This window comes from Fusarium falciforme, chromosome 10 (genome assembly GCF_026873545.1).
Source record: "Fusarium falciforme chromosome 10, complete sequence".
NCBI lineage: Eukaryota > Fungi > Ascomycota > Sordariomycetes > Hypocreales > Nectriaceae > Fusarium > Fusarium falciforme.
Window position 1 is genome coordinate 1,831,050 of NC_070553.1, and position 26,976 is coordinate 1,858,025.

General features: G+C 50.6%; 7 protein-coding genes across 7 annotated transcripts; 5 read left to right on the top strand and 2 right to left on the bottom strand.

Moving 5' to 3' along the window:
* Positions 1-1,389: 1,389 nt before the first annotated feature.
* NCS54_01247300 (Integrase catalytic domain-containing protein) lies at positions 1,390-9,069 on the top strand (the record flags this gene model as incomplete). The annotated part of the gene is made up of 5 exons (XM_053157706.1): positions 1,390-1,505; positions 1,561-1,775; positions 1,833-2,264; positions 2,323-2,623; positions 4,743-9,069. The coding sequence occupies 5 exons, from the start codon at positions 1,390-1,392 to the stop codon at positions 9,067-9,069; spliced, it is 5,391 nt and encodes a 1,796-aa protein (XP_053013681.1).
* Positions 9,070-11,950: 2,881 nt separating this feature from the next.
* On the bottom strand, positions 11,951-13,102 carry NCS54_01247400 (Hypothetical protein; the record flags this gene model as incomplete). Its single annotated transcript, XM_053157707.1, has 2 exons — positions 11,951-12,558; positions 12,616-13,102. The coding sequence occupies 2 exons, from the start codon at positions 13,100-13,102 to the stop codon at positions 11,951-11,953; spliced, it is 1,095 nt and encodes a 364-aa protein (XP_053013682.1).
* Positions 13,103-13,679: 577 nt separating this feature from the next.
* On the top strand, positions 13,680-15,204 carry NCS54_01247500 (Hypothetical protein; the record flags this gene model as incomplete). Its single annotated transcript, XM_053157708.1, has 2 exons — positions 13,680-13,904; positions 13,960-15,204. 2 exons carry the CDS (start codon positions 13,680-13,682, stop codon positions 15,202-15,204), a joined length of 1,470 nt encoding a protein of 489 aa, XP_053013683.1.
* Positions 15,205-15,484: 280 nt separating this feature from the next.
* Positions 15,485-17,879, bottom strand: NCS54_01247600 (HET domain-containing protein; the record flags this gene model as incomplete). Its single annotated transcript, XM_053157709.1, has 2 exons — positions 15,485-15,573; positions 15,623-17,879. 2 exons carry the CDS (start codon positions 17,877-17,879, stop codon positions 15,485-15,487), a joined length of 2,346 nt encoding a protein of 781 aa, XP_053013684.1.
* Positions 17,880-19,747: 1,868 nt separating this feature from the next.
* NCS54_01247700 (Aa-trans domain-containing protein) lies at positions 19,748-21,367 on the top strand (the record flags this gene model as incomplete). The annotated part of the gene is made up of 3 exons (XM_053157710.1): positions 19,748-20,643; positions 20,694-20,971; positions 21,096-21,367. 3 exons carry the CDS (start codon positions 19,748-19,750, stop codon positions 21,365-21,367), a joined length of 1,446 nt encoding a protein of 481 aa, XP_053013685.1.
* A 1,324-nt stretch (positions 21,368-22,691) lies between these two features.
* On the top strand, positions 22,692-24,156 carry NCS54_01247800 (MFS domain-containing protein; the record flags this gene model as incomplete). The annotated part of the gene is made up of 2 exons (XM_053157711.1): positions 22,692-23,187; positions 23,237-24,156. 2 exons carry the CDS (start codon positions 22,692-22,694, stop codon positions 24,154-24,156), a joined length of 1,416 nt encoding a protein of 471 aa, XP_053013686.1.
* A 1,067-nt stretch (positions 24,157-25,223) lies between these two features.
* Positions 25,224-26,487, top strand: NCS54_01247900 (Succinate--CoA ligase [ADP-forming] subunit alpha, mitochondrial; the record flags this gene model as incomplete). Its single annotated transcript, XM_053157712.1, has 5 exons — positions 25,224-25,378; positions 25,439-25,467; positions 25,558-25,684; positions 25,741-25,829; positions 25,898-26,487. 5 exons carry the CDS (start codon positions 25,224-25,226, stop codon positions 26,485-26,487), a joined length of 990 nt encoding a protein of 329 aa, XP_053013687.1.
* Between the last annotated feature and the right edge of the window lie 489 nt (positions 26,488-26,976).

Here is a 26,976-nt window from a genome sequence, read left to right on the forward strand (position 1 = left end):
AATATATAATATATATATTACCTAAGTATAATAGTTAACTAAGTATAATAGTTTTTTATTTCTTAGTAATTATACCTTATTTTAAAAATACTTTAAAATTTTCTTATAAATTTAAGCTAAGCCTAATATAGCTATATTTTAAGAATTATATAAATTAAAAAATCTAATCTTAAGAAAGGTTTTTTTTAAGAATTTTTAAAAAATTCCTTAGTCAGCTATTTATAAAAACCTTATTTGCACTATTTTTTTTTTAGTTTTTTATTTTTTAAAAATTAAGAGGGTTTTTGAAAAATATAAAGAAATTATAACCCTATGACTTTTCTAATTAAACCTATAATAATTCTTTTTTTAGACCTATAGCTATTTTATAGTAGTTTTTAGAAATTTAAGGTTAACGATTTTTAGGTGCACAGTATGCTGTTGCACTCGCTTGCATGTTGCACTCGCTTATCATATACGTTAATATATTACTTAAGATAATAGCCTCTAGGAAAATATATACTAGCTAAGGTAAGATACTTATCGCATAGTTATTTCTATTCTAGCCCCCAAAGTCATATAATAATATGGGTTGTGAGGGCCTCTCTCCGCTGTTTAGCTGAAACCGCGCGAAGCCTTGGCTGTGTCAATTGTTATCTGAAGGGCTGTCCATGCCCTTACCTGTATTCTTTCCCTCTTCTCAAGTGATATTTGTTATTTTTTCAATCAGAGGAAATTACAATATTCAGTGCCCAGGTAGAGGTGCATAACACTCACTCGAGGCCATCACCACCGGATGTCTGTCTTTGCCAAGCAATGATGCAGCATGCTCTCCTGTCCCGGCTTCTTCCCTCAAGTCCAACAGAGGTAAACTACCCGTTGTTCTGCATCGCTTCGTTCATTCATTCCATGGAATCTGTCCAATTGTAGTCCTCAACGGGCCCAAAGTCCGCCCTCATCGAGGCCTGCCCTCACTCAACGCCTTGCAAGGGCCAGAAAAACGACCAAATGGTCATCTCGGAGCCTGACCAAGATACACGCAATCAGGTACCAAGGCTTACGCGACCAAAAGACCCTCAAGTCCTTTTGTTGGCTGCATGAATTCAGCCTCACTGATGGCGGGTGACCAAAAGGCCCCTCTTCAGGATGGTAAAAGTGTAGGAAAAAAAGGCAACCAAGCAGGTCGCCTTGGCCAAAAGGCCCAATAAATGTTTGCCACGCAGAGCCTGCACTGATGAAATACATGTTCTGGCTACAATGCCAAGACCGTCTCCTAAATTATAAAGAGTCTCGTCTGTTCGACTCCAAGATGTCATTGTCCTGCATCAAGCACCACACAGACACTGAAACCAACTCACTAATTCTCACCACCTTCCTCTCATCTACTCATCTTGTCCAACTTCCTTCAACATGGCAATTGACTGGAAGCTGTACGAACGAGAAGTCAACCGCTGGTACCTTGACGAGGGCAAAACCGCCAACGAGGTCATTCAACTTCTCCTTGGGAAGTACAACTTGGCAGTCACGTAAGTATTTCGATCAGCACATCACAAAACACGGTTGAACCTAACGTCGACGCAGACCCAGACAGTTCAAGGCAAAGTTCGGTGGTTGCAAGAAGATCAGTTCCAAAGAATGGAGCATCCTCATACCCAAGATCCGAGAACGAGAGGCCAATGGGCTCAAGTCTGTCATCTATGTCTGCGGCAAGGCCGTCAAACAGGAGAGTGTGGCGAGGTCCATCCGCCGATACTCCAAGTTCTGCAAGGACGGTAGCCAGTCAGACATGGCGATAGGTACCTTTCATCCAGACCCTCAGTCTCTAATGAATTTTCCAACCTAACAATCGATAGACCTGGGCATTGGTACTATCGGTCAACATCGAATCGAAATCCGAGCTTCATCAGAGCCCGGGACCCAGTTACCCCGGGACCTCAGTACCGATGAAATTCAACCCATAAGAGAAGGAGAGAACTCCTCGAGCTCCCAGAGCGATGAGCCGGACGTCGACGAAGAGTTTGGTCTGGCCGAGATGGACAGCGAACCAGGTGTCCTAGCATCTGCTGAAACCGCCATCTACCCTTCTCCCTCCATGTTTCTTCGCAGTTTGGATCAGTTTCCTCCTGACCTGCTAGAGTCCCTATCTTTCAGCGGCACCCACGAGATGCAAATGGAAAGCGATGAAACGGCGCTATCCAGCTCCCAGTGGTTGCCCCTATCTTCCATTGACCTGACCACATTGTTTCCCATTCAACACACCTTTGCGTCCTTCTGGGACTCCCCAGGTACTTTGATTCCCCCCTGCAAACCTTAAGTTTTCATTCTCTGATCATTTCTATCTAGATATATCTGGTCTCACCTTGAAGGGTTGTGAGGCGGCCGTGGACATCGCCAAGCGGATTGGCATCTTTGTCCCTGATCACAGTCGGCATCAATTCCTACCGAGTCTCAACATCAGCCCAGCGCAAACAGAAGTTTTCAACCCAATCATACAGTCGATTGAGGACCTACTGGAACCCCCGAAATCGAAGATCCCGGGGATGCCACGAACCAGGCTGGCGGATCGAGCCCAACTCAACTTCTCTCCTAACCTTCTCGACATCGTCCAAGGCCATTCTCTTGCTCAAGCGCTGTCGGTCATCGTGTATATGATTTCCAACAATCTTCTCAATAAGGAAAAGAGCCTTCTCCTGATTTGCTGGGTATTAAAGAAGGGCCATGCGCCAGCCCTCTTGACTTTTTCTCGACTCCCCGCTGTCAATCACCTTGCTTTTGGCTCCGCGTTTCTTAGGGCCATGTCCAAAGCGGCGGATAGGCTTCTTCGCAGTAATGCGGAGGCAATAAGTCTAATTGGTGACTTTGTCTCTTCAGAGGAGTTCTTATGCCTAGTGAAGAGTCACCACGAAGACATGTCGGGCCCCCTCGGGATGATGCTTTTTCGATTAGCAATCAAGGGGGACAGTATGGAGCTTGCAAAACTTCTAGCCTTTCACGGGGTTGATCTCAGATCGGATTCAGAATCCCCATGTGATCATAGCCACATGACACTCCTAGATTATGCCATTTGTTGGGGCAGACACTCAATGTTGGAGTTAATCATCCGTCTCGGGGTCAATGTCAACCAAAACTTTCATAGAGGCTCAGCCCTCAAGTCAGCCATTTCGATGGGCGACCACGTCGCAGTCCAAACCCTGCTAGATGCGGGGGCACTCATTCCAGATGAAACCCTCTTCAGGTCTGCACCTCACAGATCTGCAAACATTCGTGCACTCCTACGAAAAAGTCTAAGGCACGACTCCAGATTTGTTTGCTGGGAACTCTTCATTGCCGCGCAGAAGGGCAACCGTGAACTTTCAAGGGTCTCTGTTGCTTATGACGTCGTTTCACCCCTGGTCTTGGAACAAGCCATGTGTCGAGCGATCAAGTCGCTTGACTTGGCGGCAACGAGAACATTTCTGCAACGCAGGATCGACCCGAATGTTGGGATGTCAGCCTTTCGAAACTCTCTCAGCACATTAGATAGACTGATGGCCTCCAGTCGGTTCCATTCAGACACACTTTATCTTTTGTTACAAGCAGGGGCGCAAGTCTGTGGTGAAACGGCCCTATCAGTGCAGCGTTTCTTGGATTCTCAATCTTCAGGTTACTTTGACGGCAGCCACCTGCTTCGCGTCCTTCTCGACGCTGGGTACGATGAGACCTGGGTGCATCGATATCTCCTCACTTCCTATGCGAGAGAAGGCTCCATATTCGAGTGTGATGCCCGTATCGACGCAGGGACTCCAATCAATGGCTATGGATTATGGGGGCAAAGTGCCCTCAGTGCCGCTGCAGGGATGGGTCACCTTGTTGAGATCCGTTGCTTTGACGGATCAATGGCTATTCCGATCCATTGGTGGCTGGGATGTGGATGTCTTCTTGTCTATAGCTTTCGCTGGTTCGCGCTAGTCTTTCTTCTTCTTTAATCAATACAACATGCTCATCTCAACAGGTTATGAGCCCGGAAAGCCACCTTACAGCTGAGTATCCTCCTAATCATAATTTCCAATATAACTCGAGGTCTAACCGCCTCCTTCCACTGCGTTAAAGATACTCATCACACCTTACCCGAATTTTCACTGAATACTGCTAGCCGCCTTATCTAGGAATCAAGTGCTTGATTTTGCACGCCTCCCGGCCTCATCCGTCACCAGCCTCTCGACCAAAATACTTGCGCAAAATTTTTACTCGAGACTCGGCCTCATGATGGCCTCACACGACTCTAATTTGAGAGCTAGACCGCTCTAGAAACCGACATTGTTTTGTTTCCTCCACAAGCAACATTTTCCTCATCGTGTCGCTGACTTTGACAAACTTTCCGCTGTCGAATTCTGTTGATGGATTGCACAGGACCTTTGAGACCTTGCATCTTCGAGTGGTCCTCTCTCGGACTGGAGTACTTGATGCGACAAGCCGGACGTGAAACCGCATGTGAAACCGGATGAAACGGGATACACGACCTAAGGTCCGAGCCGCGTTTCGCATCGGTCGCACGAACCTGGTGGTGATATGCGATATCCTACGATCTAAGTGAGCCCTCAGTCCTTCCAATAGGTTCTAGGGCAACCCACTTGGACACCGACGACTCGCTTTCAGACGCAAGTCCAACCAGCATTTGGAGCCTTGAAGCTGCCTCGATTGCCTCATCAGAACCAGAACAAATCCACGTTACATCCAGTGGGAGTTCTGACGCACCCGTTGCCGATACCATCAACAACGATCAGAACTCCAGCTTCGCGCTCGCAAGAGACATCGCTACACCGAAAAGGGAAGATTCACCTGAGCCTACCTCACACTCTTCCTACGCCTTCTCTCGTCCAGCCATCAAGGAACCCATCCTCAAGCATGTCGGCCTCGAAGGAATCGACTGGAACACTTGGCAACCTAGCCAACATCCCGAAGCTAGAATCGACAGCCGGATGGATCAACTGGAGCCGAGAAATGAAGGACCATCTCACAATGTCGGGATACGGAGACTTGTTCAAACGAAACAAGGACAAACCCACCGGCACCAGCGCCGCGACCGTCGAAAAGATCGACAACTGGCTCTCCAAGCAGGAACGCGCGTGCGGAGCCGTCCTCAATCGACTTGGATACAACGCCAGGGAGCAGGTAAAGGACAAGGAGACCGTCACGGAGATGTTCGATGAGCTTGAGAAGCGCTTCAAACCAAAAGGAAGTGCGGTCTTCCAAGAGCTCGACCGACGATACAACTGCCTCACCCTAGACCAATGCTCGGGAGTCATGAACTTTGCAGAACGGCTGCGAGAAGCTCAATCTGAACTCTTGCAACTAGACGAGACATGCAAAATCGGCACGCCTCAATTCATCAATAAGTTCCTAACCGGACTTGGCCCCGAATACGAAATGTTCCTCACTGCCTTCTACCAAAACCACAACTTGCTACCCGAGCGAGGCTCCAACGGAGAAATAACCAAACCTGCCGTAACATTCGAAATCGCTCTTGCCGCCGCAGAGCAAGAGGAAATGAACATTCAACAACGAGAAAAGGCCAAGACGCAAACGGCTCTGCTGGCTAGAATGCGTGGCCCTGGAAAAGAACGAGTAGCTCAGACGTGCGGCCACTGCAACAAACCAGGTCATACCAAGGCCGGATGTTTTGGCCTACACCCCGACCTTCTTGAGGAGTTCAGAAGAAAACGAGCACTTCGGAGTGGACGACGAGAAGCCAAGCTTGAGAAGAGAAAGGAGAACACCTCGTCACTGGAACTCGACGAGGATCACACTGCCGCCGTCGCCTTCTTAAACGCGGCCCTTCTATCCTTTCAACCCCAGTTTGGCCTGGCTGCATCAGAGCCGTCCGGGCTGCTCGAGCGAATTCACGTATTGGACAGTGGCGCCTCCTCCCACACGTTCTGCCGTCGACAGAACTTTACATCACTCGAGAAATTCACCGGCTCTGCCATCAACGGCATAGCTGGCTCGGCCATTATGCCCGCGGGGCAAGGCACATACACCCTCAGAACCATACGGAACAATGCCAAAGGAACAACGATCTTTCATAAGGCACTTTACGTCCCAGACGCTCACTGCAACCTTGTCTCGGTCTCAGCCCTCGAGGAAGATGGAGCAACTATTTTATTTCGAAAAGGACGAGCCGTCATTACAAGCCACGGTAAAGTCATCCTCAGCGCCACTAGGAAATTTGGTCTGTACGTGATCGACGAGGACGACCAACAACTGCACACTGCCATGGCCGCATACTCTGTCAGCGACCCCAAACTGCAGATCTGGCATGACCGACTCGGCCATTTGGGAGAACAGAACGTGCATTTACTCATGAAGATGTCCACGGGCATCACTCCTCTATCTGACTCCAACGTCTGTGAAGCGTGCGTAAAAGGGCGCATGAAGGAAAGGCCTCACCGCGGATGCATTCGAAAAGGAACAAGACCACTGGAGAGCCTGCATGGCGATATCGCTGGCCCCTTCCCAGACGAAGGCATCGACGGCCATAGATACTGGGCCTGCTTCATAGACGATTTCACCAAAATGACCTGGGTCTTCCCAATCAGGCAAAAGTCCGAATTTGGCAACTGCCTTCGACAACTTCTGGAACAAGCCGAGACACCAACCCGTCGCTGCCGTTACCTTCGCCTCGATCGAGGGGGAGAAAACCAAGCTGATGCAATCACTCTCTACTGCGAAAACAAGATGATTGAGATGATCTTTTCTGCTACCGAGCAGCACGAACAAAACGGAGTGGCCGAAGTAGCAAACCGTGTCCTACTCGAGAAGCTCACAGCGACTCTCATCCATTCAGGACTGGAAAAGAAATTCTGGCCATACGTCCTCAAAGCCATGGCATACGTACGAAACCTCTCACCAGCCTCGGGTCGTCAAATCACACCTTATGAAGCATGGCACAAGGAAGTGCCGGATCTCTCCCATCTCCGAGTTATCGGCAGCCGAGGCTTTGCAAAGATGCCTTCAGCCAAACGGAAGAAGATGGACGACAAGACAGTCCCCTGCCGACTCCTCGGCTATCAAGGGAGCACAAACTACGTCTTAGTCGACGACGATGGAAGAATATTCTTTGCGAATAACGTCGTGTTCGATGAGAAATCCCTGCTGAGAAAACGAATTGCATCCGAGCAACCAACTGACGAACCCAACGCAAAACGGATGGATCTCACACCATCTCTTCCAACTATACCCCTAACCGAAAACATCAGAACAGACGAAGAGATACAGTCAGCCCCCAGCCAATCCTATCAACTGAATCAAGACGAGCCAAGCTTCCATGTGGAACTGGGGACTCCAGAAAGAACACAAAGCCCCGACAGTGCAGTCGACGAACACCAAGTCGTTGCGGAAGCAGCCGACGGTCATCCCCAACAACGTTTTCCAGTACGGGAAACCCGAGGACAAATTCCATCAAGATACACAGTCCTAGCTCAACAAGACCCATCAGCCCAACAAAACCAGTGGCGCTTCACCATGATCGCCATTCACCTGGCTATGATCGCCAACAACCTTGAACCGACCGAACCCAAAACCTTTGCCGAAGCAATGAACTCGCCTCATAGCGAACAATGGATGCAAGCCATGATTGACGAAATCGACTCCTTGATGAGAAACGGCACCTTCATACCAGTCAGCCTGCCTCCAGGAAAACATACCCTCCAAGGCAAATGGGTGTATAAGCTCAAACGGGGAAAGGATGGCGAGATTACCAGATTCAAAGCTCGCTTCGTCGTCAGAGGCTTCGAACAAAAAGAGGGAATCGACTACCACGAAACGTTTGCCTCCGTGGTCAAGCCGATGAGCTATAAAATGATCTTCGCCATCGCTGCGGCCCTAGACCTTGAACTGGAACAGATGGATGTCAAAACTGCCTTCCTTTATGGCGGCGTCAAAGAAGAAATCTACGTGACTCAGCCACAGGGTTTCGACGACAAGTCAGGCAGAGTCTTCCGACTGCGGAAAGCTCTCTACGGCCTCAAACAATCTCCCCGAATCTGGTACCAGACTTTATCTGATTTCCTGGAAACCCTCGGCTTCAAACCACTCAACGCCGACGTTGGCGTCTTCATCCGTGGCACAACCTACATCGCCGTCTACGTGGATGATCTCCTAATCGCTGGTCCCGATAAGGAAGAAATCCGCCAAATCAAAGCCGCCTTGAGCGAGAAATTCGAAATGACTGACCTTGGCCCGTGTCAGTACTATCTGGGAATGTCCGTCCGGAGAGACAGACGCAACAAGGCCATCTTCCTCTCCCAACGAGCATATGTCGAGAAGGTCCTACGGGAATTTGACATGTGGGAGAGCAAGCCAGTCACAACTCCCCTGAGCACGTCAAAATTCCAACCTGTCCCAGACGAATACAGAGCTCCTAAAACGACGAAACTATGGTACGCAAAAGCAATTGGGTCACTTATGTACGCCATGCTTGGCACTCGCCCAGACATCGCATTTGCCGTCTCCCTCTGCAGCCGATATCTGGGAAACCCAACCAACGAACACGTCCAAGCCGTCAAGCGCATCATGAGGTACTTGCGAGGGACGATCGACTTGGAACTCACCTTCAGCGGACCACTCAGACCGTTAGTTGGGTACAGCGACTCAGACTGGGCTGGCGATCACGACACCAGACGATCAACGGCTGGCTACGTCTTCAACGTCGGCACAGGCGCCATCAGTTGGAACTCCAAACGACAACCAACGGTCGCACTATCATCCTGCGAAGCGGAGTACATGGGACAAACACAATGCACCAAAGAGGCGATCTGGCTACGAGGGTTGCTGCGCGAACTTCTGGCCCAATACAAACATGGAGACCTTCAAACAACTATTCTCTACGGGGACAATCAAGGGGCAATTGCAATGGCCAAAAATCCACAGTTCCACGCCAGGACTAAGCACATTGATCTTCAATGGCATTACGTTCGAGAACGAGTCTCGGATGGAGACGTTGAACTCCAATATGTCCCAACCGAGCAACAAATCGCAGACGGACTTACGAAAGCTCTCCCAAAAGACCGGTTTATCGTGTTTCGCAACGCGCTGGGCCTCTCCAACCCATGATTCGCTGTTGGTCACGCAAGTATGGATCATGAGAAAAGGAGGTGGCCGGGAACACCTGGCCAACTGACACTCCGCGATCTCTCGACAACCAAGTAACCTACCAACAAACTGACTTGGGATTTGGAAGCAGCGGCGTCGAAAGTCTATTATATCAAGTTCACACGATTTCTCTTTTCTTTTATCCCTTTTCATCATGCCCCAAGTGGGAGAGAATGGGTGCCCAACAGTCTATCTCGTTCATCGAGCCTCCAAGCGACCCACAGGTCCTCAGCTCGGAATTCCTCGGCTTCTTATAACAAATTCTACAACAATTCCAGCTATAACTGAACGCTCAATACGTACATACAAGAGCCATTTCATTCAGAAACGGATCACACAGGATCCAATTGCAAAAGAATCCCATTGCAGGTGCACATGGCCGAGCTACAAAACTACAAAACTACAAAACTACAAAACTACAAAACTACAAAACTACAAAACTACAAAACTACAAAACTACAAAACTACAAAACTACAAAACTACAAAACTACAAAACTACAAAACTACAAAACTACAAAACTACAAAACACAAAAACACAAAAACACAAAAAACGCAGCGAACGCCGCTGGATTGGCTTCTTCAGCCTTAACAACCACAGTCCTACGAGACATACAACGGAACCTGCTCAATCGGATCCGGCCAAAGAAAGCAAGACAGTTCGACTATCGTAGTCAGCCGTCAATATCAACAAAGGATAGTATCAATGTCCTCTACATTTATTTCGGAAAATATAAACCTAGAATGGAGTGGGAGATCTGGAGTGCTAAGGCTCCAGTGATCGAAGATTCCAAGGCTTCATTCAAACATCAAACATCAAACAAACGTTAAACCTAGGATGAAGTGGGAGATCTGGGGTGTTAAGGCTCCAGTGATCGAAGATTCCAAGGCTTCATCCAAACATCAAAACCACCTGTCCGTGATGAAGTGGGAGATCTGGGGTGCTAAGGCTCCAGTGATCGAAGATTCCAAGGCTTCATCCAAACATCAAAACCACCTGTCCGTGATGAAGTGGGAGATCTGGGGTGCTAAGGCTCCAGTGATCGAAGATTCCAAGGCTTCATCCAAACATCAAACAATCTGGAGGATATGGGGTGCTAAGGCTCCAGTGACCAGAAACTCAAGGCTGTCCGCCTCACAAATATCAAATCATCAAACAATCTGGGGGATCCAGGGTGCTAAGGCCCCGGCGACCGAACAATCCAACGCAGGTGTGGTAATAGAAGCTCTTTCCTATTTTTCACCCACGAAGGTGTTTTTGAGGTTTTAATGAGGCCACACTCTGTTACGCAGAAACATCTCGCACCAATGGCTCGAGTGGGAGTGTTGAGATCCGTTGCTTTGACGGATCAATGGCTATTCCGATCCATTGGTGGCTGGGATGTGGATGTCTTCTTGTCTATAGCTTTCGCTGGTTCGCGCTAGTCTTTCTTCTTCTTTAATCAATACAACATGCTCATCTCAACACACCTTGCTTTAGTGCAGCACCTCATCAGTCGGGGAGCTGCTCCCAATCTACCTCCGAGCAGCGACCACACAGATGGAAAATCAGCCCTCTACGCCGCTTTGAGCGGGGGACATTGGAAGGTAGCAGCCTATCTCATTGATTCTGGAAGCGATGTCACTACAGAGGCAACAACGGCGGGAGTCACTTTCCTTGAGGCTGTGGTCGTCGACTCTGCTGGAGACCGTAAGACCATTGAGGACGTGAACACGAATTTTCGGAACTTTCTTGCTCTTGGTGCACCAGTCAATCGCCGCAACAGTACAAACAATTTCCTTCTCCATGAGCTGATACGTGCAGATCAACTGGAATGTCTGGAACTGGCGCTTCGAGCTGGGGCACGAACCGAGGACAAATACGAGGGAATGACACCCATTCAGCTGGCGGTCTTAGAGAAAGACTCTGAGGCTATTCGGTCTTTACTGCAATACGGCGCAAATATCAACGGGTGTCCTAGACCAGTCGGTGGCGACACGATGATCCCCGAGATGCCCTCACCAAGTCCAATCCGGCTACACAATGTTGACAGGTATCATGAGGCCACGAAACACATGCTTTTTAGCCATGTTTACTCCTCTGGTTTCCTGATGGGTGTTTTCGCGAACAAGGAGCCCTATTTTCCTCACACTCCACTTCAACTTGCCTCGTCTTCCCATGATCCGGACTTTGGCATTGTCGAGTCCCTTCTGAACCAGGGGGCAGACGTCAATTCTCCCGCCGCGGAATGGCACGGCCGAACTGCTCTTCAAGGCGCCATATCTGCTAAAAAGCTAGATATTGACATTGTCAAGCTGCTTCTCGATCAGGGTGCAGATGTGAACGCGCCCCCGGCCCAAGTTGGCGGTGTTACCGCTTTACAAGCTGCCGCGATTCGGGGGGATATACAACTTGTGAGGCTCCTACTTGCATGGGGGGCCAAGATAAATGCACCGGGAGCTCCTGATGAGGGCCGCACAGCACTGGAGGGGGCAGCTGAGCATGGCAGGATGGAGATGCTACGATTCCTCCTCAGCAAGGGAGCGATGCCAGACTTTGTCACAGCGTACTCGAGAGCTATCAAGCTGGCTGAGAAGGAGTTGCATCTTGGCATTGCAAAGTTTTTGAGAGAAGAACAGCGCAAACTTCAAGAGGTGGGGTGGGGTCTTGGATCTCTTGGGTTTGATTTGCAGTCTCTTTAGTTAGATGAAGTTCAGGATAGGGTTGTCAAAGTTAGTGGTATTCCTATGATTTGGGCCATCGGGGGGGATTAGCTGAGTGGCTAAGGAAGCAGGGTTTCACATAGACTGAGGACATGTGGAGGCGCAGGGTAACAATCATGGCCAATCGTTTTTATGTGTTCTCAACTGGAACTGCCTCTCTGTTCAGATGAGAGTGTGTGGCTTTTCGTCACATATATCGAGGGCATTCCTCGCTCGTCCCTACTAGACAAGATGATATCCTCGCTGCCATCAGATGACAACCTCGTGCCTTTGATCTCCTTCCCACTAACTCTCCAGTCAGCAGCCCCCTCCTCTTCCATGTCGGTTCTACCACGTTGACCAGATCCTCCGAAAGTTACCAGTTCGTGTGTTCCCTTCTTGCCCCGACTTCCATTATAGTAGGCGGCGTCATCGGCGGTGGAACGGAATCGGAACCAGCGCGAGCGACTAAACAGGGGCTTGATACCGGGGATGCTGACGGCGACAGCAGCGACAAATGTCTCGCGTGAGGTCCAGCCTGAAGCGACGGGGAGAAGTGTGATCGACTTGAGCGAGTAGTACGAGCGGAGGATGGTGGCGATGATGACGAAGATACCCGAGCAGAGGAGCGAAGCGAGGAGGAGACGGCGCCAGAGAGGGATTCGGGCTTTGAAGATAATGGGGACGGGAACGGCGATGATGGCGAGGTCGGAGCTGGCGTTGAAGAAGCTGACAAGATAGTAGTTGAGATTTCGTAGCGCGCACGCATCTGTGACAGACAGTCAGCTAGTGAACTTCGAGTTGGCCAACACTGGGCAGTCTTTACCTCCAGGATACGGCACCACTTGCCACGACTTGTGAACCGGCAAACAGACGCAAATATGCGATATCGCAGCGCCTACAAAGGCAAAAGCCGTGTACCCAATCACAATCTTGAGGATCAATTCCTCCCGAGGAAGATCCTTGGCCAACCTCGCAAACATGGCCAGCAGCGTCGACTTCAGGGACCAGATATAGAGGAGATAAATCAGCCAGTCGGCAAACGTGAGCTTCTGCCCGATGACGAAGCTCGCGACTTGTTCATCCGTAAGGAGGTATACCGACTCGGGCGTCTGGCCGATGGTGCTGCCGTACTGTGTGATGAGGTGGATGAGCGCTGTGATGGCCGAATAAGTCACCAGGGCGACACCCATAAAGGCATCCTCAAGTCCAAAGTTCTCGATGCCAATGACCTTCCACCGGGCAAAGAACCGCAGTATGATCATGAAGGCGCCTGCGGCGTACTCACCCCAGAGCTCCTTATCAACAGGCATGGCTGCGGTCGTGTGTCCAAGACAGCCACATTCGCTTGTTCTTCTCGAAATGGAGGTGCGGGATCTAAGTATAAGCCGACGGGAGGAGGCGTAACCGAGCGAGCAATCTCATTGTTAACGATCCAAACGAAGCGGGTCGTATATCTGCCGTATGAGGAAACCGTTGAGCCGATAGGATTTTCCCCCTGTCATCTCCTGATTGCAAAACCAGGCTGTAAAACCCACGATGCTACTTCATAAAAAAGGCCCCTGATCCAAGCTCTGGGTATCGAAAAAATACTAGGTTCCCGCGCCTATGGGAAGGCGACCAAACAATGGGGCCATACCCTGGTATTTTGACAAACACCCAGGAACCAACATAGAGTTACATTCTGGGGTCCCACACGACAATTCATCATTCGACATTGCGAAACGAACCCCTCGAGCTTCGGGGACTAGCAAAGGGTCCCTGTCCGGCTCTCCGGGCCAGCTTCCCATATGTCTTGCCTCCCTCGCCCGTTTCTCGGAGCCCCGAAGGTTGATCATTTTTTTCTCTCTACTAATATTTTCTCAAAAATACGACGCAAACGAAAAAGCAATGTTTCAATGGCTGGGACTCTCGCAGAGTGCACCCACTGTGCTGCCCACAGACAAGATTATCCCCCTGCATTGGTTCGAGGACGGGGTTATGTGGAAGAAAGTTATCGTTTACACACTTTTTGTATTTGATGATACACTGAGCCCCGATAAGCTCCGTGATTCCTTAGAGAGGCTCGTTGATCGCGAGGGATATAGGAAGTTGGGTGGCCGGCTCAGGAGAAACGTACGTCCACTATCTCACCTGACTATCATGAGTTCCTCTCACGCTCGTCATCTAGGCCCAAGGTGGAGTGGAATATCATGTGCCCGCCGAGTTTAACTCATCACGGCCCGCGGTGGCCTTTTCACATATCCATCACGATGTGAACGCGGGTGATCATCCTGTAGCCTCCAAGATCCCCAAGCCGCAGAATCTCACCGGCCCAGCTATCGTTGGTGACCCTGAAGATTTGTCTGATCTAACTCGACCCAACGGTGCCACTCTCTCTCTGAACGACTACCTTACAACGGACCGTCCAACACTTGGACTTCACATCACGACCTTCCGCGATAAGACATGCATGTCTCTTTACTGGCCGCATGTAGCGTTCGACGCCATGGGCAAGAAGGCCATCGTCCAGGGCTGGACTTTGATGCTGCAGGACCGTGAAGATGAGATCCCAACGCCAATTGGCCACGACACCGACCTCTTGGCCGACTTTGGCAAGAATCCTACTGAGCCTCATCTACTTGCTGATCAGAGAGTGGGCAATGCAGGCCTAGCTGGCTATGCCATTCGTAACATCATGGGCTTGGCCGGACCCAAGGAGATCCGGATGGTCTGTATCCCCGCCGTCTTCTGGGAGAAGATGGTGGCCGATGTCCGCCACGAACTTTCCGAGAACGCTACTGAAGGCGAGGACCCCTTCGTCACCGAGGGTGATGTCCTCGTAGCTTGGTGGACACGTCTCTGCGCTTCTCACCTAGGCAAAGACTCAACAACAACCGTCGCCGCCCAAAACTCCATGTCACTCCGCAAAGTCCTCGCCTCAGATCTCCTATCCCCCTCCGACCGTCCCTACATCTCCATGGCCCTCGGTTTTCCAACGGTTCTCCACCCCGCTCGGGACATCCTCACGAAACCCCTGAGCTGGCTTGCCCTGCAGTTCCGTCAAGCCATCAACAACCAAGGCACACGAGCACAGGTCGAAGCCTACGCAGCACTGCAGCGTGAATTCAGCGCAACACTACGCATGCCCATCTTCTTTGGCGATACTGGCATGTACAATCTGTTCTACTCCAACTGGCAAAAGGCTACACTCTTTGACTTTGACTTTGGGGCGGCTGCTATAAAATCGAGGGATGGTGAGCCGCTCCGTTCATCGTATATCCAGTGCGTGCAGGACCCTGCCTTCCCTGAGGGATGGCCTATAAGTGGAAAGGACGAGAACGGGAATTACTGGATATCAGGGTTCAGGGCAAAGGGTCTTTGGGCCAAGATTGAGAGTGAGTTGGAAGCTCAAGCGACCAACGGTAAGGTATAGTCAAGCCAGAATAGTGTTGTCTTATATTTTAAACAGTTACAAAAACAAGTAAACTTTCGCTGCTAACACATTCCCATGGCGCCATTGAGAGAATAAGCATTCGTGGCGTACAATCATGCATTCATTTCCTATACAAGAGTAATAGTTTCAGCCGTGCAAATCTGGAACCTGCCCTTCTTGTAACCTTTGCGATTCAGACAAATATACTCCAGCGAAAACAAGTTCTCTGATTCAAACAATTCCTTCAACCTAAACAACTCCCCTTGACTGAATTGAGCCCTCATCGTGAGAAGATGAGGGATCGACTGGATCGTTTCAGTCCATTTCTTATCCCAAAGCTCAAGAATTTGCCAGATTCTCCAACGCTGTCTATCGGTTTCAGTTAGATTGAACAAGAACCGAACGCCTTGAAATTTACTCTTGACCACCCAATCAACTGTCGGTTCCTCAAAACGGGAGCTGACTTCCGGTTTGCTGCATCCTGCTTCTCCTTCGCCATCTTTATCTTCACTGTCTTCGCACCAGTTCCATACTTGGGCCCTTGAGGGTTTGTCGCGATACCATACCCGGACCCTAGGGCGTGTTTCAAACGGCCAAAACCCTTCGGTCCAATTCAATGCTTCTGATAGTTTTTCGGTAGTGCTCTCCCAGGCCTCTATATGTTCCAAAATCTCCGGTCTCACAGTTGCATCTTCATTAGTTGCCACCAAAAATCTGTTGATCAGGTCCTTGGCTGTCTTGTAGCACTGTAGCCAAGCCTCACAAAGCTCAGTGGTAGTCCCGATATCGTAGCCCTCGGGGTAGTGCAAGGCTTTGTCGAGCCTGTGCAGGGTCTCCCACGTGTCTTGGCTCTCCCAGAATTTGGTAAAGCTGAGCATCTGTTCAACATGGGACATCGATGGCCTGTTCCAGCTCAAAAGAACCATCAGACTGTATGGGATGGGAGCACGGGATGCTTTAATGAAACTTTCGGCGTTTTCCCATCCGATACTTATATTTGGGAAGTTGATAGATGTTAGTCTGAGCCCCGTCTGAGCAGACTCGTGCTGCAGAATCTCTTCGAAATGTGTGCAGAATTTCCAGAGGAACCTGAGATCCTGCAGTTTCCATCCGTGAACGGCATCTGCAAAGGGTATAAGGCAATTGTCTTGGACCATGGTGGGGACAGGGCCAGCAGATTTCACCACATCATTTCCAAGGAATGTATATGTGCCTTCTCTGGTCGGATGTCTCTTCAACTGAAGGGCCAATCCTCCGGGCATCCAGAAAGCAACGTGGTCCACGGGGTCGAAGGCTATTGGGAACTTGGCTCGAATTTCCCATCTGAGGTCCAGTCTCGCGGCCTCGCCCCTGACGACTTGGAAATGTCGAGTGAATCCTGTAGCCGCGTCTGGGAAGATTATCAATTTATGCCCCCGAAGGCATAGTTCGTCCGTCCCACCACAGGATACCAATTTCTCTGATGTGATGCTAGATTGGATCTGCAAGTCGCCAAATCCCTTATCAGGCATGAAAGCTCCTAGGAGCACAGATCTTGATCGAAAATCGGGGACCCAAGAGGGAAGCTGCTCGCCGTCAATGAGGGGGGCGTCGTGGTTGGCATGTCGTAGGACCGCCCGCAAGGCGTTATGTTTTTTGATTAAATGAGTGGCCATATTTGTGAAAACTTGTACCACTGATAGACTGTAATCGACTATGAGGCCTTCTTCCTCTGCATCGAGTAGTAGTCCGTAGATCCCATACACCTTATCCCTATTGTTGCTCGCGGTGCTGCCCATGGCGCTGAACAACAATTCGGCCAAGGTCTCGGACTTCCGGAAATTCTTCGTGGTGGCCTGAATTCGCATCCACTCAGGGACAAAGCGTGCGATGCCGTACTTCTTCATCACCCTAAGGTGGTCTTCGCTCAGCGTCTGCCACGGAATTCTGGCTGTTCCCCAGTGCAGCTCAGCGGCCTTTGCGAGAAGAACTTCTTGTATAATCCACATGCGAGAAAAGTAAGTCTGGGAGAACAAGGTTTTGAGCGCTTGTACCCTAGTAGCCGTACGAAGACTTGTGTCAAACTCGTACAGGCTTCCCATTGAACCCAGCACAGCAAAAACATCTGATAAAGTCTTGTCGTCAACATTATTGCCGAGGTATATGTGGACCTTCTGCGCCCCTGAGAAGATTTTACCCATCTGGCTGACTTGAACCGACCTCTCATTGATATCATTCTGGTTGATGCAAAGTGAATCGATCCAGATAACTCTGATTTCTCGCGGCCTGCGAATTTGGTGGAGCACTGCTGCACAGTTCTTCGTGATTGGAAAGAGCCTGCCGTCGATGATGATGAATTCGGACTTAGTATAGTCACCATCATCTCCACCCCAACAGTAGGAAACTGCTTCATAATAGGGTAAATGGGTAATCGAAGCTCGTTCGAATGTGCCACTTAGAATCGGGGACGCGTCATCGTCCAGATGTAGGACTCTCAAATTGTTTCTCGGATTTCCTATTAGAAGGTGACGTCGGGGCAGATTAGGATCCTCGATCGGTCGACCATCTCTATCGTAGGTATTGATAGCTTGTTGTCGGAGGTCTTCGAAATTGACTGGATTGCCACAGCTTCGGCACATCTCGAAGATGGTTATGTCCGGCTTCCTGCAGCCGCACCTCTCTTGCATGTCGCCCATCCTGAATTGGTGCTTGAGAGAATGACAGGAGAATTGAACTAGATGGCGCTAGACTGTCGGCAGTGATGAAACGATGGCGACTGAAAGTCATAATTCTGGCTGGCTTCCATCCCCAGATATGGCTGGGCATGGCACTTCCTCGTTCCGCCTGTCAGAATGCCTTGAAACGAGGCTCTGTTGTGTGAGGCAGTTTCTACGTCCTGCCTTTGACGTGGCACCAATCAGCCAGATGTACAGACGCCCTCCCTCTTTTCTACCTTGGCAGCGGCTGCAAGAAAGCAAAACGGGAGTCAGAGATGCCCCTGTTTGCCTTGTGAACAATCATGGATCTGTCTGTTAAACCAACGCCTGCAATGCATCAACCATGGGGCCTCAATTGCAATTGAGCTACAAGTTATGATTTAAGGGCAACAAGGAGTTTGCGAGCTTGAACAGAGTTAAAATACCAAAGCATCTCATACCCAGAACGCGCTACGCCCTTGTCATGATCTGACATGCCTGAAATCCAGCCTGGTTTGTTGTGGCTGCGGCTTAGCAAGACACCTAACTTGCCCAGCATTTCAACCCTCTCAGTTGACAAATCGAGCAAGACTGGTTTGCTGCCAAGAGAGGCTGAACCGAACTTCCCCGCCCCAAATCAGCCTCATTCCTCGAAACACACAGATGTGTCTTTCAAGCCAGATCCAAATAAATTCTACTTACCACATACAGTTCAAACGAAAAACATAAAGGGGATTTCTGACAGCTTAGCCCCATTAGTCACGGGGCTCTGGGTGCCGTATCTCGCATTTGCGATCTAGGTCTCATCAACTCCAGTGTTGACAGGTTATTTCACTCAATTCGATGAGAGCCGGCAGATAGATAACTCTTCCGCAACAGAAGCACTGTTATCAACACAATCAAGCCATTATGCCCCATCGAAGAATGCTGTATAACAAAAGTCTTGAAGACGAGACATGACATTCTATTTCAAGAGTCGGCTTAGCCGCCTTGGAGAAGCTCTGCGAGCTTTATTTCCGGGCATCGCGGCCAGGCTAGGAAAAGCTTAACAGACGTAAGCTTAAATCGCTGGCTCACCTCGCAAGCGTACACCTTAATCAGTCCTCGGACAGGCCACTCTGTGGTGAGCAGCTCGGGACGGTAATTGCATGATCTGAGAAACTCATCATACGTCTGCCTATCCTGACTGAATGAAGCTGGCTGTCTTGAACTTGAGTTCAGTCAGCTTGAAGCGGACTGTTGTGAATAGCGGCCATGATACTGCGCCACCACGTCATCTCAGCAACGGGGAAGTTGGAGGTGAATCCTCGACTGCCGGATAAGGGGCGGGCTTTTTCGTTTCTAGCATGTAACATTGCTATTTCAGCCAAAGATGGAGATGACTTTAAAGACCTTTTGGAACCTGACTCTTCTTACTAGCAATTACGAACCACCCCCATCATTCCCATGATGAGCCAAGGCTCAGAGTGCGCGATCCGCCATGGCCGAGCTGGAGTCCGGTGACGGCGCCGCCGTAGAACCGTGGAAGTCGCCGTCCCCGCAAGGAGCATCCAATAAGGGCACCGCCTTGCACGTCGCCCTGGTTGGGGTTTTTAAATGGAAGGAGGGAAGAACATTCTCCAGCAAGCCATCAGCGTCTGTGGATGGACGCCCCGGTGTAAGTGGGCAGGCAGGTTAGAAGATGGCGAGCCGGGGACACGACTTTGCAACGTTCACCATTATTTCTTCTCCATCTTTATATCTACTCTACTCCCACATCCCCAAATCCTTCTGTTCACTCCATAATTTCTCTTTTAGCTCTTACTCTGTATCTACGACGGTCCTCCTCTCCTCCTCTCCTCCTTGATACCCCATAGATTCACCTCCCCATGTCTTCCAGCCCAATCCACCCAGATCTCGAAAATGCAAGCCCACCAAGATCCTCATCATGGCTTGCATCCGCCTTTGGAGGTAGAAACCTCGTGGTCGGCCCGCGCATCGAACCGCTCCCCAACGGCAGCCTGCCCAAGACCATCCGCGATAGCGACAGTCAGACGGCTGACCTCGTGGACAAACAGCCCGTCTTCGAAGTGGGCAACACCATTCAGTACCGGACATGTTCTTGGCAAAAGACGGCCGGGCTTCTGTTCAGCGAGTACATTGTCCTGTCCATCATGAGCTTTCCTTGGTCTTACAGCTTGCTCGGCCTCGTCCCCGGCTTGATCCTCACGGCCTTGATCGCCGGCGTTGTGTTATACACGAGCTTGATTCTCTGGGAGTTCTGTCTACGACATCCCGAGGTTAGAGATATCTGCGATATTGGACAGATACTCTGCTGGAATAAAAAATGGGCGTGGTGGTGTACAGCGATTATGTTCACCCTCAACAACACCTTCATTCAAGCCCTCCACATCCTCGTCGGCGCCATCTACCTCAACACCATGACCGTGTCCGATCCAATCCGGGCATGTCGCACTGTCGCATTTGCCATCGTCGTCACAGCCATCAGCTGGCTAGGTTCTCTACCACGCACATTCGACATGATGGCCAAACTCGGTGCCATATCGACATTCTTCACCTTCATCTCGGTCATCCTGGCCACAGCATTCACGGCTGCCCAGGGCGAGCCGGCGGGATATCCTTCAATGGGCGAACCAATCATCTCCATCTGGACGCCAAAGACCACAACTCTCGTGATGGGAATGTCAGCCTTCTTGAACATAAGCTTCACATTTATGGGGCAGCTCACGCTCCCTAGCTTCATTGCAGAGATGCGCGAGCCTCGGTAAGATTCTCACAGCCTCTCTTGTGGCCCTCCATTCTAATCCTCGGTAGAGACTTTCCTAAAGCGCTGTGGGTTTGTACGATTGCTGAGATCATCACATTCAGCGTCGTTGGCACCGTCATCTACGTATACACCGGCAATCAATACATGGTGACCCCAGCCTTTGGTGCCCTGGAAACCGTCTACAAGAAGGTGTCGTATTCATTCATGGTTCCCACGATAGTATTTGTCGGATGCCTCTATGCCTCTGTCACTGGCCGATTCATCTTCTTTCGGATGTTCCAGGACTCCCGTCACCTCACCGAGCACACCTTCAAGGCTGGTTCTGGTGGGCATTCGTTCTACTTATGACTTGGGTGTTCGCCTTTCTCATTTCTGGAATAATTCCCTTCTTCGAGTCATGTAAGCATCCCTAGCGAACCCTGATAACTCCCCACGCTAATACGAGCCAGTGCTGTCTGTCATGGCGTCGCTATTCAACTGTTGGTTTGGCTTCATCTTCTGGGGTCTAGCCTGCTTTCGCATGCGGAACGCAGATCGAAGGATGGGTAAAGCGCGAAAGTCTCACCTTGATTACATGTCAATCGTCTTGAGCATCGCCCTCATCTTGATCGGCTTCTTGTATCTCACCTTGGGTACATACGTGAGTGTTCAAGGCATCATTGATCAGTTCAAGGAAGGAAACGTGAGCGGAGTTTTCTCCTGCAAGAGCAACGGTCTGTAGATGGTCGGTAGACTTGGAAGCATTGTTATAGAGTAGATTATAGAGTAGATCACTAGAGATTAGAGATGCTGGACAAGCCAGTGTCACCCAGGGGCATCGGCCCGTCACACTTGGCGTGAATAGTCCATGTATTTATACTTTCCGGGTTTCCAATGGCCCCCAAGTGCAAATGAGTCTGACACTGACAGCCAATACCAAAGAGAGACCTGACGCAAGGTCCATTCCACCACAAACCACTAACATCCCAAGTGCTGCAATTCTGTTCGAAATCTGCAGGTTAAGCTGCGATATTTAGTCTCAGGAATTACATTGATGGTATCCAACACTGATAGTTCGTTTGTTTCGATAGTTATACAACCCACGAAGTGTCGAGGCTTGGTTTCAGGGACTATTTATTAGCTACCTGCTGAAAAGAGAGTCCCTGCAACATCCTAAAAGCAACAAAGCTGTAGTAGATACTCAGAGAATGGAATATAAAGTATCAATTCTTCTCGATGTTCGTGGGCACGGTTATGTCTAGGCTTAGACAAACAACATTCAAGGCTATCTCAAGCTGAACGATGGGCTCATAAACACTCGGAGCCATATGACACAACTTAGTCTTGACAATAAAGAAAACTGAGGAGGTTATCTAGAATAAGTTAACAGTTATATATCCCCTTGCTCAGATGTGAGAAGCTTGTTGACTTGTAGACAGTTTCTTCTCCTATAGTTGTTAGAGGGATTTGTCTGAATCCCTTATGCACAACGAAGTCCCTCATCGAGTAAGATTAACTACTAAAATAGAAACCACCGTTTCATCTCTGCGTCTCAGGTTGGGTAGAGGAGTCAAGCTTCAATATTGTGGCATGGTGGCTGGGCTAGTCAGCTCGTATCCGGCTAGCATGTCGGAGCGAGCAAGTTCAGCTGAACCTCCTGCAGTCAACTCTAAGGTCAGAGCGGGACTGCTACTTTGAACTGTCGTAACCCATTCATGTCAATGAGACAGCCTGCAGCGCTCTGCGGGACAACAACATTGATCCAGCTCATAGCAATGAATCACTTGGTTCAGTAGCAAGACTCATGGGTTCTAGAACTCGGTGTAGATGATAGCCTGCCAAGCCTGCAAGCCGCTTCCGCAACCCTCCCCACCGATCACTCAATTGTTACCCGACTTCGGCATCTCATCTGCCCGATCGACATGGGCATAAATTCCTGCCACCCCTCCTCGCTTTGACCTGTTCAATTTCTCTTCCTCTCCCATCTTTCCCATCCGTGAAACACATACAACTTGAAGAAAGTTGCCTGCAAACCTACCCATCCATTGAGGAATCCCCTCCCACTTATGACTCTTGCACACAATGCAGAGGAAACCTGCCTAAAAAACCAGAGTGCCGTCGGCCCTGCGCCGACCGAGCCTGTCCAAACCACCGTGACCGAAAAAAGTCACCCCGACCATGACCCCGAAAAGGCCGGCCCCCTCCGGTACGGGGCCATAAGAGGCTCGGCCACCGCCGACACGGCATCCAACGCAACCGACCTTGAATTCCCAGAGGGCGGACTTCAAGCGTGGCTCGTCGTGTTTGGCGCCTTTTGTGCCATGCTCTCCGTTTTTGGTCTTATCAACACTGCCGCCGTCTTTGAGTCGTACTTTTCTCAGAACCAGCTGCGCGACTACTCGTCGTCCGAGATTGGTTGGATCTTTAGTCTGTACCTGTTTATTGTCTTTTTTGTCGGCATCCAGGTCGGTCCTGTCTTTGACAAGTATGGACCGAAGCTCATGGTCGCTGCGGGCGGCGTGCTCATTGGGAGCAGCCTCTTGATCCTGAGCGTCTGTGAAGGTAAGTCTGAACCTCCAATTGATGAATACAAAGTCTAAGTTTTGTCAAGAGTTCTATCAGATCATTCTTTCGTACTCGGTGATGGGAGGTTTGGGAGGCGCACTCCTCAATTCGCCTGCCTACGCATCAATTGCGCACTTCTTCGACGCCAAACGCGGTTTCGCAACTGGCATCGCCATCACCGCAGGTTCAATCGGAGGCGTCGTCTTCCCGATTCTCCTACAGAAGCTCCTCCCGAGCGTGGGCTTCGCCTGGACGACCCGCATTCTCGGGTTCATCCTGCTGGGCCTCGCCGTTCCAGCGACCACCTTCTTGCGGTCACGTCTACCGCCGCAGGATAAGATCACTTCTGTGTGGCCTGACCTTACCATGTTCAAGGACCTCAAGTTTACCTTGTCGGCATTTGGAATCTTTTTTATGGAATGGGGACTCTTTGTGCCGTTGACGTACATTGTGTCTTATGCTGGAAGGGATTCGGACCACACGACCGACTCTTACACTCTTCTCTCGATCCTCAATGCAGGTTCTCTGGTTGGTCGATTCCTACCAGGTTTCCTTGCAGATAAGCTTGGCCGGTTCAACGTGATTGTCATCACGATTGTTCTGTGCAGCATCTCTGTATTTGGATTGTGGTTACCCGCTGGAGACTCCAAACCAATGTTGATCACCTTCGCGGTCGTGTTTGGCTTTGCGAGCGGCAGTAACCTGGGTCTGGCTCCAGTGTGTCTCGGACAACTCTGCGATCCGAGAGACTACGGTCGCTTCGTCTCGACAGCATTCATGGTGGCCAGCTTTGGAACTCTCAGCAGTCTCCCTATTGCTGGAGCAATCCTCGAGGCCGGTAATCGCGGTGACGCAGGCTGGAAAGCTCTCATCGCGTTTGCGGGTCTGTCATATGCACTAGCCGTCGCCTGTTACCTCGCCGCGAGGGTTCTGGCAGTTGGCTGGAGCATCAAAAGGATCTTTTAAGATCAAGACAATGGCTGCAATTGAGGCTTCGTCAATTGGCGCACCAGGTTTCGAAATATTGCGCGCAAAAACCTCATTGACGTAAGCACAAGCAAAAAGGGTCTCGGCCTCAATTGACCCAGCCGAATTTCGGTAGACACTCAACCGACAACAAGTGCCGTACCGAGGCATCCAGGGGACCAAGGCAGTGGTGAAGCCTCGGTTTCTCAAGTCAAGCATGTTCCATCACCAGGAACTTTTTTTTTTTTTTTTCAGCCGTCTTGGGGTTTACGTGAAAGGCGGTATTTTATGGCAGAGATTTTCTTGAGATCAGGAAGATGTAAAACAGGCATTCTTGGTAGATCACATCAGGTGCTTTTTTTTTTTTCTTCGGCAGTTTCAAATCCATGCCGCTCACACATCCACGGGGACGGGCTCTCATCGTCCGCAATTCGATTTTTTTCCCTCATCGGAAGTGATTTTTCTCTGGACTTTAATCAAATTGACCACTGGACATGCAAGTCCGATGCAAGAAGAACCCCGTGGGCTCTCCCCACACGAATGAAAAAGAAAAAACGACGCCCAATGACGCAGGCTCGTGCAGTGGTCAAGCTTCACCGAAGCACCCGTGATTAGCCGCGCTGGAGACGCTCGGCGAGGGTTTCGAGGTAAGGGCAAGCGCCGCACCGGCACTCGTGAGTGGTCTACAGGCCCCCCAAGGGTACTGGCGAGGGTTTCTTAAACGGCAACGGTCGGATCAAATAGTAGCCGTCTGCCGACTCTCGGCACAATTCCTCCGTGACCACCCGTAGCGTCACTCAAAAAGCAGGTGAACAAGGTCGGGCCCTTTTGGGCTTAGGCCGTTGCGTCCCGGCCACGGGATAATCTTGATACGAGAGCACACTCGCACTCACTCTCTCCCGAAGGGCAAAGCTCCTTAGTTGGACCATCGACAGTTTTCCTCCCCAACAGCTCCCCTCCTCAAACCACCACCACCGCACGCCCGCCCGCCCTTGCTTTTGCTTCTGACGTTGCACCAGCGGCGTCTTCTCACCTCGTTCCCTCCTCTTATAATACACATTCCAATCATGCAGTCCTTTTCCAGAGCCACCCGCGCCTCTGCGCTGCGCAATGTCGGCCGCCGCGCCTACTCGTCGTCGCAGTACGCCAAGACCATCAACAACCTGCGCATCAACAGCGACACCAAGGTCATCTACCAGGGCTTCACCGGAAAGCAGGGAACGTGAGTTGTTTTTTTCACACACAATTTTTTGGATTAACCAAAACTAATCGGGTGACGTAGCTTCCACGCGCAACAAGCTATCGAATACGGTACGGTTCCTCGCTACATCAATGCTACGACACATGTCATGATGCATGTGACAGGGGTGCGCTTTTGAGGCTGACTCTCGCCGTCAATAGGAACCAAGGTTGTTGGTGGAACGAACCCCAAGAAGGCTGGCACGACTCATCTCGACCTCCCCGTCTTCAAGAATGTGTCGGAAGCCGTCAAGGAGACTGGCGCCACTGCGACCGCCCTCTTCGTCCCGTATGTGTATCTGGTGGGGATCAATGTCAACGAGACCTAACAAAAAAATTTCACAGTCCTCCCGTTGCCGCCGCCGGTATCGAGGAGGCTCTCGAGGCCGAGATCCCTCTCGTCGTCTGCATCACTGAGGGTATTCCCCAGCATGGTACGTTTTCACCCTGATGACAGTTTCAATTTGCGTGGTGAGTGGTCTAACGTGGGCCCACTTCCCAGACATGGTTCGCATCACCGACATGCTCAAGTCGCAAAACAAGACCCGCCTCGTCGGCCCCAACTGCCCCGGCATTATCGCTCCCGAACAGTGCAAGATCGGTATCATGCCCGGCTTCATCCACAAGCGCGGCCGCATCGGTATCGTCTCCCGCTCCGGTACCCTGACCTACGAGGCCGTCAACCAGACCACCCAGGCCGGTCTGGGTCAGTCCCTCGTCGTCGGTATCGGTGGTGACCCCTTCAGCGGCACCAACTTTATCGACTGCCTCAAGGTCTTCACCGAGGACCCCGACACCGACGGTATCATCATGATTGGTGAGATTGGTGGTTCCGCCGAAGAGGACGCCGCCGAGTTCCTCAAGCAGGCCAACACCGTCAAGGGTGGCAAGCCCGTCGTCAGCTTCATCGCCGGTATCTCTGCTCCTCCCGGCCGACGAATGGGTCACGCCGGTGCCATCGTTTCCGGCGGCAAGGGTGGTGCCGACACCAAGATCAAGGCCCTCGAGGACGCCGGCGTCATTGTTGAGCGCTCTCCCGCTGGTCTGGGCAAGGCTCTGTACAACGAGTTTGTCCGTCGGGATCTGCTATAAAGTGGCAGCCTTGCTGCATCTCCCTGTGGGCTCCGGCCAATGGAGTCTCGTATGAGAGAATGTGAGAGGCTATGAGAAGGGTGTGAGAGGGAGTGTTCAAGTGAGCTTAGTAGAGCCCAGTACGGTCAGCTGAGGACTCGCTCACGGAGGGCTATCTGCATTATGTTCCATGATTTTTCGTACCTACCTGATAGAGAAGGACGGTCTGGCTGGCGCTAGATTGTGGATGGGCCCCTTGGTGTTTTCTTTTTCGCAGGCGAATGCGTGCCATACATAATCCACTGCCTGCATGCAGCGCGCCATACAATGTCAATGTCACATTTACGCTGCGAAAAATAGGTCCAATGCTGAAAAGTGTTTCTGAGCTACACATGATGATATCATGGGGCAGCCTGGTTGGGGCTAGAAGTACACGTGAGCTGTAAAGGTTGGCTCGCTGCAGAACCTGTCTCGCTTGGTGCTTGGGCAGTAAGAGGACAGTCTGGTTCA